This window comes from Halyomorpha halys, unplaced genomic scaffold (assembly GCF_000696795.3).
Source record: "Halyomorpha halys isolate HHAL.00 unplaced genomic scaffold, Hhal_1.1 Scaffold823.1, whole genome shotgun sequence".
Lineage (NCBI taxonomy): Eukaryota > Metazoa > Arthropoda > Insecta > Hemiptera > Pentatomidae > Halyomorpha > Halyomorpha halys.
Window position 1 is genome coordinate 198,736 of NW_027110567.1, and position 12,668 is coordinate 211,403.

General features: G+C 31.7%; 1 protein-coding gene across 1 annotated transcript in view; it reads right to left on the minus strand.

Annotated features, from left to right (window-relative positions):
* Positions 1 to 12,668, minus strand: part of LOC106686460 (uncharacterized) — a gene marked incomplete at its 3' end in the record, with an annotated part of 330,086 nt that overhangs the window by 183,868 nt on the left and 133,550 nt on the right. Inside the window, exon 4 of the mRNA XM_014429795.2 lies at positions 7,269 to 7,383. Within this exon, the coding sequence (XP_014285281.1) occupies positions 7,269 to 7,383 (115 nt within the window). The remainder of the gene's footprint in view (positions 1 to 7,268; positions 7,384 to 12,668) is intronic.

The following is a 12,668-nucleotide window of genomic DNA, read 5'->3' on the forward strand; positions in this document are numbered from 1 at the left end:
AAATAAAAGTTTATTTCAATTTAAAAATATAAACAACTTATAAATAATAATATTAAAAGACCAACTACGAAATTCAATAACTTGTATAATTATGAAATTAAACATTTTAATATAATCAAGAAGTGAGTAAGAAGTTTTGTCTACCTTTCCTGACCACCACTCGAACGATCTTACAAAATATTATTTTTTTTAAGAAACATTGTCAACTAACAGTATATTATTAATATATTTTATTGTGTATTATTACATTCTGTCCAGTGGTTTAGACACAGTCTTACCAATTTGATATCTATTGGCGGAGCCGGTACTTGACTTTTTTCATAGAGTGGCGGTCCCACAAAATGAAAAACTTTGACCCCCAACCATGGTTAGGGGGACTCTAGGTTTCTCCAATGGGAGTCTAGGCCGAAAAAAAATACATTTTGTCTTATATTTATTGATGTGATTAAGAATCATAAAACTCATTCACACTATATTTACAAATTTATTTATTTTATTTACAAATCATTCCCCCCCCCCCCGCTTGTAAAGAAAAGAGCAGAAAAATCTCGGGGCTTCTCTCTTAACCGCGTCACTAGTATTAAAAGCCGGTAGAGGATGAGTGAGGTCCCTAGCCACAGGCACTCAGAGTAGAAAATCTGGCCATTGACAGTACTCTAATATAATTATTTACAATAGGATTTTGGACCACTGCCGTTTCAAGCACCGGGGAAGATTGTTGAGATGAGTAAGGCTATATAGGGATTGTGCCAAAGGATTAGGATGATGAGTAAGTTTCTCACCAAATGTGGAGAATTTGGATTTTATAAAGGTTGCACTGTAAGAAGAACTTTGGACTGAGGGAATTATACAGGTTTGATGTTTCAGTTTTTAGCTGTTCCTTACAATTCTAATATAAAAAAAAAAACGTCTAATGCCTCAAAACATAGGTGCAACGGAGCTCCAAAATCATATTTACTCCACTAACCTTTTTTAGAATCGATAAACGCATATGGCTCCCGCCAATATTTATACATAATAAGTAATGTTGCCTCTTAATATTAAAATAGAGAATACAAATAAAATAGGACTCAAATTGTAAACTGTTTTATATCGCTTGCTATAAAAAACAAAGTAAATATTATTATTAGGACAAACAAAGAAAGGAATAGGATTTTCCAATTCTGCTAAAGGGCTCCAGTAGCAGTAAGGGATATCTGGAAACAGAGAGAGTTCCTGGAACAGACGTGAAATTTTCATTGGCCCGAGGGTATTATGTATCAGGAGGGAGTACAAAGGCGGGAATATTTCCCAGGGAGTCAGGGATAAACTCACTCCTATTTACATTTCAAAAAACCTTTTTTTTTTTTTTTAATAAATATATATTATGACCCCATCCTCCATCAAAAGGTTAATTAAACAGCCGGGACAAAACGGGCCAATAAGTCCCATCAAAGGAATCCTCTCCGCAATAGGATTCCTTAGGTTTTTTTTTTTGTTCCTTACAGGAATCGGACACCGTGCAAATCAAATAGCTCTTTGGAATTTAATTGAACTGTTAGCCGGGACACCTTTATACCGGTTTGTCTTATTGATGGAAATTGCTGTTTTAGACAGCTGAAAGATTTTAATATATCGTTGGATTTAATAAAAAGCATTAAAGTCTCTCTGGTACTGCAATAAGGTCTAAGGGAAATTCTGATATAATGAAATGATGTTTTCGGAAAAACAAAATAAATATGGTATATATGCTGCAATTTTATACCTCATATTAAGGCTAAATGTACCGTTTCATGGGACGCACCAGAATTTACTTTTCTATTTACGCCTGAACGGATGGTCCGATTTCAGATCTGTTAAGTGCATTTTGTGTTTTTCGAAAATAGAAGTTACTGAAATTAGGTTAAAAAAGCACCAATCCAATAATAAGGAAAATAAGATGCAAAAATATGAGTTAACGATAAATTTTTAAAAATGTGGCCTTATAGGCACTTGTAGAACCATTCACTGAAACCAATGAGACATTCCGTGAAATTATGGCATTTATACAGCGATCATAAAGAGAAAAATACGTTTTCGTTTACAAATGGAAGGAACCCGTTTGAGGTGGTACCGGCTGAAACGATACGGCAACTCAAGGCTGCTAAAACTAACTTTCTCATAGCAATACCTAAATTTGAGAATAGTCACAGTAAATTTATATTGGTATTCTGCTATTATTTATTTCTATACTAATATTGAAAATAATTTGCATTAATTTTTTTCTCTTAGGTACTATCTAATTAGTATTAAGAATTACTATTAATATTTAATGAATTGTGAGATTTTAGCCTATTGTTTGCTTTTACTTTTTTAATATTTTTCATTGGATGTTATAATTATTTTTTATAATTTATAATATTTATAAAGACTTAAACTGAGTCCTGTTTCATAATGAAAGCAACTATTATTAGTTCATATATACAAGCATATATTAGTTCATACCGTATAATAATAAGAGTAAAGAAGTACCAAATAAATAAAATCGCACCATCTACAAACTTATTACAATCGGTTTGTAGATAGATAGATATGATTTTATTTCTAAAAGACTAAATCTTGTACAAATTCATAAAACAATATACAATTATAAAACAAAACCTGAGTCTAGTGCTTCATTACAAAAACAATAAACAATATATAAAACAAGTTATCTATAACAAAACAAAACAGATTGGATAATACACAACTATCTACATAATATTCATTGCTCCATTATATCTAACTTCAAATAATGCGAATTCTTTTAAATAAACGAAAGCGTGATATAAATGAAGATATTAATTGGCTTCGAAAAGTATTTACATAATAGAATTTATATATCATATACAAAATTAAACTTATTACATATTGTTACAATGTAAATATATAGTCTGTTCAATTTGGCTTCACTATCAATTGTACAGTATATTTTCAATGTTTTGTAAGTCGCAAGATACGAATATAGGTTGGACAATGTGGGAGGATGTGTTACAAACTATTATTGAAATAATTTTTTCAGAATGGACCGAGTTCGCTTGCCTTGAAAGTGGTGGTTTTGCTTCCGTGGTGTAGTTTGATATACTTCGGGTTTCCTACTCTTAGTTGGCTGATGAACCTTATTTTTTTTTAATTTAACCTATATGTTAAATATGCTTCAGTTTTGAGTAGGTTAAAACTGCAGAGTGATCGGTATATGGGGTTAATGTTTGAGTTCAATGCTCTATTGATGTCAGTTGAGGGGTTTTGGTTCAAGATCTATACAAGAACATCACCTTTATGTCTCAATATTCCGGTTTGTACTTTATTATAAAGCAGGAGATAAGCATTCTAATAATTCATCATGATTCCTGATATATCAACATGGATATCCCGGAATAACGGGAAGCTGGATTATTACCTTGCTCAACTAATTACTTGGCATGGTTTCTTCAGGCCCTACTTAGCCCGTTTCAAACTGGAGGTCAGGCCATCGTGTCCAACTTGTGATTCCGTGGACGAATGAGTAGAACATTCGTTAGTCTGTTGTCCAGGTTTTATACAAAAACGAATAGCTAGACATGAAATTTGGCCAAAAATCGGTTCCAAAAAACTTGGTCGCTTTGATGATGACAAGGTAGGATAATTGAACTGCTGCAGTAGGTTATGAAGCGCGAATTAGCAGAAGGCTAAGAGCACAGGAGCGAGAAAGAAGGGACCAGGGAATGGCTTAATAAGATCTACAAACTAGATAGCTCTTCCGTTCCGTGAAGTAATGCTTGACAGGGGTGCCGTACTACATCTGGACAGTAAAGAAGAATTAGGAAGTATTTTTTTAATGAGTAGTAATCTCACAATGTTCAGTAACTTAATTATTGCACGAGGTATTAGGAAACATTTTTTCACTACCCAAAAATAAATTAACGCAGGCAAACTTAGCTCTTTTCTTATGTTCGGTCCTCTCATCCTGATTCCGTTCCTTGCCTGCATGCCTGTGTTGAATAAACTATTCACTCACCCTGAGTGATAGTCGACTAAAATTAAAATGTAGTTGCACTAGGTCGCCAGTGTTCAGTCATCAATGGCTTAACCTCACTCATGTGTTCTCTTGCTAATTGGGTACTGTTACACCCAAGAGTGTTAAAAGGCAACTGTTTCTTCTATTTACTACTAGGTAGCAGCATATTCATCTTTCATTCAATATGTTTGAGGGGTGCTTCCTTAAACAATTAAGTTTCAGTTCACACGTTTGCGTTAAAAATAATAATCGAAATACTGTATTTTAATAACTTTCAATTTTCATTTACTTATTTACTAACACTGTATAAGCCAATAAATAAATCTAATTTAATCTGCTAAGCCAAAGAATTAAAACACCTTGCAAAAAAAAATGTATTAATGATTCGGATACAGCTTTGTGACCGTAGACAATGCCACTTGGTTAATGGGTGTAAAGAACGAACCATTATCTTCAGGTAGTGAACGGTCGCGCTTTCCACTTCTTTGACTAAAGGGAATTTCAATGGCCGATATAAACTGGCAGAAGAGATAGGGCCCATCGTTTCCTCCCGCAGTACTCCTTCCGTTACTGCCATCTCTTTCGATAAGGCGCCCTTATTAATGTAGTTCCACGATCGTAAAGTCGTTTCATGTTGCGAGTATCACTTAACCCCGATCAACTAGGATCTTTTAAGGAACTGGGTGATGGAATGGATATCAAAATTGAGATCAGCATAAGCGGGGGAAATGTGGTTTCAACGTTTATGTTGTTCGGTATGGAGATTACAAGGTTTTCTTTATCACATGAATATTTTTTTCGAAACCGAAATTTTCTAGTCATCCTTGAAAATTTATCACATGGAACCTCCGCCTAAGGGGATTAGAAAAAAAATGTTATTGGGAATTTCTTACTTTGAGGTTAGTTACATTGTTTTACTGTCGTGACGGTAATGTCGCAAGGGGTCTGGCGTGACCGTTAATAGTACAAATATTTTTTCTCATTTGAGTATTTTGTTTACCTGGACACCTCCTTGGTTTCTTATTTTAAATCATGAGCCGAAGTAAGAAGATTTTCGATCTTTTACGAAATCACGGCTCTTCATCTTCTGATGGTAAAGCTACAATTTATAATTTCTTTTTCAAATTGCATTAAGAAACAGACGTTATATTTTCATCGTAAAAATCCATAGGAACACTTATCAAGTAATTGCGCAATAACAGTAACGACAGCAAATGATGTTGTTCTTAGTAATAAATCTTTTTTCTCTCATTTATAACATTTTGTTAATATATCTTTATTTATTTGTTGAAATTTACAACTGCAATTACATACGAATAAATCTCGCATTGCAATGTAGGATCATGGTAGGTTTAAGACGAAGGTAAATTTGATTCGATGGGATCTGTTGTGATGTATTTTAATCATCCAATTTCGACTCCATTTTTTGAGTCGTTATTATGATTATTAAAAAAATATACTGTTGAAAATATCCATTTTCTGATATTGCCTATACTATTCGTAAGCAGTATTCCCATATAATAATAGTTTTGTTCTAATAAATTAAAAGAAAATCAAAATGTAATTATTTTTGGCTGAGCAGTGATATGTTCTCTTTTGTAAAGAAGAGAAAATTATAAACTATTATAATGAAAGTCAGAAAAGAACCAAGTCTTGAAATAGATAAATAAGTATAACATTAAATATGTGGTTAGCAATAGGAACGGCGATCATTTTTGTGATGTTATTTCTTATGTTGAGTTTCAAAATTACTGTTTTTCGGCTAGAAATATAAAAATTGTAACTTAACATTTCCGAGCTATTATCCTTCTTACTATTTTTACGAAGTTGAAAATTGGCCTCTTAAGAATAGAAGGAGGACGAGATTGAATGTTTCATAATAAAGTATTCCATAAAATAATGACCAAAAAAAGTTTTTTTTTTGGAATGTAATTTTTTTTTTTTATTTATAGAAAAACATTGGAAGAAAAAGGCGTTTAGAGTTTTTTTTATATTTTGTTTGATTAAATAAAGAACCTAATTGATGTCTACAAAAAGTGAAGTAAATGTTGTAAAAGTAATAGTTACAGATCCATTGGATTCGTTGCATATCAAATCATTCCTACTACAACTTATTTTAAATAGGAAGCTTAGATGAATATAGAACTTTCTCATCTTTGAGTATTCCTTTTATCAAGAAAATTGGAATTACTGAACTTACAGTTTTACTACGCTACTATTTTGGTGAAAAAATAAAATCCTATTTTTTACAAGTAATGAAAAACCAACATATGTGGTAACCACTTCACATTATATTCAGCATGACTATTTTACAAGTCTATCTAGTGTCAGATCATGACACCGTGATACCCTGAACCTCTGACAAAGAATAGGATGTAGATGAAGGTCTTTGTGTGAAAACTGACTTGTGTCTTAATGTTATTTTCAATCAAAATATTATAATTTCTTGTGAAAAAAATTTGAAAGTGCAAGTATGTTTATCTAGTCTGTAAAAACTCTAAAGAAAAAGTCTCAAATATATGTATATTTTATCATGGTTCACAAAAAGAAAAATATATTATAAGTTTATTTGACTTTTGTAAACCGTATTTACAAAACGGTTTTAGTAAATATATTGTAAATTTTAAATTGCTTATTTTCCTAAAGGTCTTACTCCTTCTAAAAGACTTTATAGAAGAAAATAGAAAAAAAATAAAAAATAATAATGAATAAATAAAATGAGTAATAATATAATGTAAACCGAGGTAGTATGACCATGAATTAATTTTATATTTATTAAGTCCTGCTGTAGTCTGGGCTTCAGTCTTCGGGTGGAGGTTGGGTTTCCCAGGTTGTAGGTCACAGCTCCTTTAACTATCGGCAATTGGGAGTGGAACTTCATGAACCGTTTTTTTATGTGATCCTCTATTGACTCCATATATAATTCGCGATGCAATTGGCTATTTCTTATGAACCAAGGAGCATTAACTGCGATTCTTAGGACTTTATTTTGAAAATATTGTAGTTTTTTTTAAGGATACCGCTCCCCAGACTTCACAACCGTACATCAGCAGTGGGGTGAGAGATGTTTTAAATATAAGAACAGTTGTTTCTGGTTTTAGTTTGGAATTTCTGTTTAGATACTAAAAGACTTTGAATGACGATCAAGAATGAATACGACGTTAATTTGAATTAAAAATGAAATTATATGAATAAAGAGACATTTGGTTTCCTAATAAGGAGAAAATTAAGTATCTGCTATTAGAAGTTTACTTAATTATACTTGTTTATTTACCTGAAACTTGTCGTGGTGGACGTTAAGAATCCTCTTGACTCTGACCGGATCGTTAGCTCGCACAGCCCTCTCCAGCAGCAGGCCGTCCGTGGATAGATCGCAAGATGAGGCCAAGCTGGAAAATAATTAAATATATTAATAAGCAAATAATAATAGTAAATGAGATGTATGCTAATTGGTGTAGTAGTACAAAATGATGTATATGAAAATATAGCTGGATAGAACAATTGAAAAAAAAATTAACCACTGATAATTATAATAGAACAAAAAACTATTAAGTTTAATTAATCTATTTCTCAATATAGTAGCAACTGTTTTTAAATATCAATACGATTAGCCGAAGCAAACTACAAATCGATAAATTAATAAGATGAGCCCCAGGACTTAGTTATGGATTAGTAAATAACTAGAAGTAACAAAAATAATAAAATGATGTTGTAAAAACCCCATAAAAATGTAAATTTGCAGTAAAAAAAATTTTTTCCGGAAAAAATTTATTAAAAGCATAAATGGAGCTATAGGGAGAAAAGTACAATCCTTTTTTATACATTATATTATTTTATAGCATGCTCCAGAACTTTCAGGTTATTTTCTCCCTCATTCTTGAGATATATTTTTAAAATAGACAGTTACTGCAATATATGCAATAAATACAATTGTTACCACTCAGCTAAATTTGTCATTATAATTGTTAATAATAACAAAAATATCAAATATTCTCAACCTTCTTTGTTAAAACTTATTATCAGGACGAATCAGCTGAAACGTTGGATAAAGTATCTTATTAAGAACCCCTGGCCTTTTAGCAACAATTATTTTAAACTTTCATTCTGCTATTTTTGACATCATCCTAATAATCTGTGAGATATGATCTAACTTTTTTTTAAACTCAATTAATAATAAAAGTTAATAAATATAAGAAATATTTTTTTTGTATTATTATATGAACAATTGTTTTGTATAATAGTGAAAAACAGTTTATTTATAAAAAGTTGATATATTGTCTATAAAAAGTTTTGTAATGTAATGGTATGTTTTAAAAATGAGAAAAAAAAAACCAAAACATCAGTAGCTAATTAATACGAAAACTTTGTTATTGGTTTCAGAAAAGAAACATTTCTGTAAACAGAAATTTTGAATAATTTTTATCCAGTAATATTTTTGAATACAAATTATTTGATAGAAGGGGTTGACAGTAGCAGCGTGGTAACGCGCCTGTCTGCCAGATTGCGAGAATAGATTGCGAGTTCGATCCCGGCCCTACCCGGGATTTTTTCAAGCTTGATATTATGGAATACTCACTAACAATCTCCCCCCGGGCATTTGTGAGGCCTGTTAGCCAATGGGTGGCACTCACAAAAATAGGCGTGGGAGTGACGGGCCCACCTTATGAAAACCACGTCAGGAAACGAGCTATGTATTTCTACATCAGTACATAGTGCGAGGCCTTGGACGTCTACGGTCTGTCGCGGCAATGAAAAAAAAAATTGATAGAAGTTAAAATAAATATTCATTCATCAATTTTAAAAATAAATATTCATTCAAAAAATTTTATCCAATTATTTAACGAATAAAAATAATATTATATTTCCTTATATTTAAAATTAATTGAAAGCAAAAAAGGTTTCGGTGATATTTAGTGGGCACATGTGTCGTCAGAGGGGTACAGAGTTGAGGACGCCTTTACTTTCATATTCCATATAAGGGATTCCATTAAGCCCATGATAGTATAAGAGCAGGAAAGAAAAAAAAGGCAGTTATTTCACCCCAATTTTTATTACTTTAATGAAAACTAAGTATAATTATTAGTCAAAACAGATGAGTCTGCCAGGGGGGCTAAAAAATAGTGGCACTAGATAATTTAAAAGAAAATTATTTAAACAAGAGTAAATTTTCTAATATATTAGCCCTAATAGAGCTTTTTACGTCCAATAGTTCTCAAGGTTTCATAAAAATTGACTGAAATATCTATACTGAAATATGAGTGCTAACAGACATCTGTACGTCCTATGGTTTCTGAAATAAAGTTTTTCATAAATCAAACTTGTTATCAGAAAAACTAAAATTCAATTTATTTTAGCCAATTTTATGAAAACTACTACTCCTTCGAAAATAAAAGACATAAATTACTTTATAGCTCATTAAACTAGCTTTAATTTGAGTGCTAATAAACATCTGTACGTCATATAGTTCCTGAGATATAGATTTCTCAAAATAAATTAACTAACTACTGATATTTCAGTACGTTCCAGACAACATTTTTATGAAATGTTTGCTTTTTAAAAAACTATATCTCGAGAACTATTGCACGTTAATAGTTCAAATAGGGCTTATACTTTAGCAAATTTACTCTACTTTAAATGATGCTCTCTTAGATTTCTAATGTTGTTGGTAGTTGTAAAGATATAGATTTCCGAATAAAAATTAATTATTTTTAACGTTTTGAAACAGGCGCCATTTTTATTATCCCTACCTATACTTGGCAGACTCATAAATTTTGAGTAGTAATTATACCTAATTTTCGAATTGAGTAATTAAAAATTGAGGTGACATAACTGCCTTTTTTTCTCCTCTTGGGCTCTTGTACTATAAGGTTCTTTAGTACTGCTCTTTCCTGATACTATTAAAATATTACTACAGTATAAAAAAAAATTCTACAACTTAACTTTTTGAAAGAGCAACAAGGGACTATGATTATTAAAAAAAATAGACAAAAGTAGTAAATTCTGGGACATACTTTGTTTAGCAGTGCTGACTAAAGATGTACGGAGTGTAGCAGAAGCTAGAGTTTGCGAAACCCTGAGCACTCATAAACTTGTGTTAGGGCTAGGCTTAACGAGCCTCCTTTGGCAAAATCATATCCTGGTTTACGGTCTCTATAATTTTATCATCGTCATTACGGAATAACAGACGGGTCCCTGTTAGCATTATATACTGGCTTCCCTCTCTTCCTCCTCTTTCCCCTTATTAACCTCCATTTAGGCCTATTCCAGTGATATTAAACTCCTATCTTGCGGTTTTAGTGATGAGCTCGAATTCTCGGTAGGAATTAAACATGAGCCTTCCTATGAATCTAATATCTCATTTTATTCGATTGAAAATGAGCACTTTCAGTCGTATTTACTCGGCGTCTACGAAAATAGAAAAACAGTAGGTTCGAGTCCTGTCTAGTTCTTTACATTTTAAATTTTTTTTTTTTCGTTCAGGTTTAACGATTATACATAGAATCATTCTCTGAAAGAGTTATATGCTTTAATTATTGTTTAATCCTCAGTTTTAGGGTTATTTCTAAAAAATAACGGGTAATTTTCAACAAGAAACTCACGACCAAAAAAAAATAAATTAACAACATGCATAACTAACCTATGTTTAGAAAATCTTTGACGTATATTGAACTAATACAGTTTTTACATACATTATGGCCAAAACGAGGACATGACAAAGAAACCATAAATAACCATGAAAATAAAATGGGAATATTGTAAATGAATTCAACCGCAACAGATGGCATGAGTGAAGTGAACCTCCTTTATTATTATTTTTTTTAATTATTTATTTATTGTAATTTACAACTGTACAAAATGATACAATAGGTAAATATGTAATATGTTTCATATACTCTTGAAAATCTTGGGAAGAAACCACCCATTGGTGGTACTTCAAACATTAATTTAAACTAGAAGGTCTCGTGGCCATCATCTTTTCAGACGCCTCGGAGGATTATCAGGGATTGTTAAGGATGAAAAATTAAGAATGGGTTAGGATGGTTAAGGAGTTTGGAATAAAAAGACGCATACCTGGTTTGGGTCAAATCTGCAACGAATGGGATGTTAAGGTCTTTATGAATGAGTTTATTTGTGACGTAATAAGGAGCATCAAGGATTTTACGTAGGATTTTGGATTGTAACGATTGGATGCGGGAAGAATTTGATGGTTTGGTGGAGCCCCAGAGCTCAATTCCATATGTCCAAATTGGTCTGATTATTCCTTTATTATTAAATTTATACAATACATACTTTTACACATGTATAATGTAAAAGTAATAATAATAAAACTAATAATATAAAAGCAATCCTTCCCCGCCGGACCCGTCCCGCTAAGACTCCCGGAGAGCGACGGCCCTATATCACTTTTGAAAGGTTAGCTTAAAACGGGATGAGGAGACTTTAAGATTAATCGAGCAAAATCCAAAAAGCACCTAAAATTGAAAAACGGCGAGAAACTCTCCACACCCGCCCTCCTTGGTAGCCTTACTTATCTGACTTTTCAAATAGACAATTATAGACATTCTTCAAATAGACAATTAAAGAACAGCGAAATGGAAAATTATCATCAACATTTTTATTTCTCTTGTATATTTGTGTTAAATATATTGTGTATATATTTATAATAAAATTTATAAATATATTCGTGTATATTTATATGTACACATTATTAAAAAAATAAATAAATACCGTTACAGACCATGAATGGTCAGGGGTGTAGTACTTCGTTTCTGCAAGGAGGTGTTTTGATCATAATCATGCTCGACTGCCAAATTTTACACATTTTATGAGGCTGGATAGACCCTAGAGGGTTTCCTAACCCACAGAGCTGACTCACATCTACAGTGAAAAAGAATATAATTATCTGCCGCAGCCTAATTCGAACGTGGGTCCTTAATAGCACAATGCCTAGCCACTCCATCATATATATATTTTAAATAACTTGCATTTTTTTAAAAATTATTTTTAAAGCTTTTTATAGGTTAACCTTTAAGTAATGATATAATGGAAAAAGTTTAAACGACTCAACATCAAAACTCTAACAAAACTTCACTTAAGGTGGGTACTGATTTATTCCTAGTCCGGTTCTACAGTTGGGCTTTAGCTTAGTGCTTCACTACCTAAGTTTTTCTCAATTATAATTTTTGCATATCCCATGAATCTCAACTAACCTCTATGAACCACGAAATTTCATCGGCAACGAATAATATGAATACTGGAATGGTTCATGACAAAAAATCAATTTTTTAACTCTGCAGACCCTAAAATGTTGTTATTTCTTTGATTTATTATGAAATAAATATTTAATGGAAAATGCTTTCATGAAAACTATTCGTGTTGTATTCAAAATATTTTCTTTTTGGTCAAAAATTTTAAATTTAAATATATAAATCCTTGATTGTCAAGTATAGAGAAGAGATTTGTTATTGTTCTATATAAAGCTAACGAGTATGCTTGTTTTAATACACTTGTCATGGAAACTAAAACAATCTTATAGGTTCTAAACATTCCTTTTGTGCCAGATAGATCGTTTATTTGTGAAAGCTTTGAGATATGTAGTATAAGAACGAAACAATTGCCGTACATGTTTACGTAGTTAAGCGACCGCAGTCCCGCTATGAAAATATCAATCTTT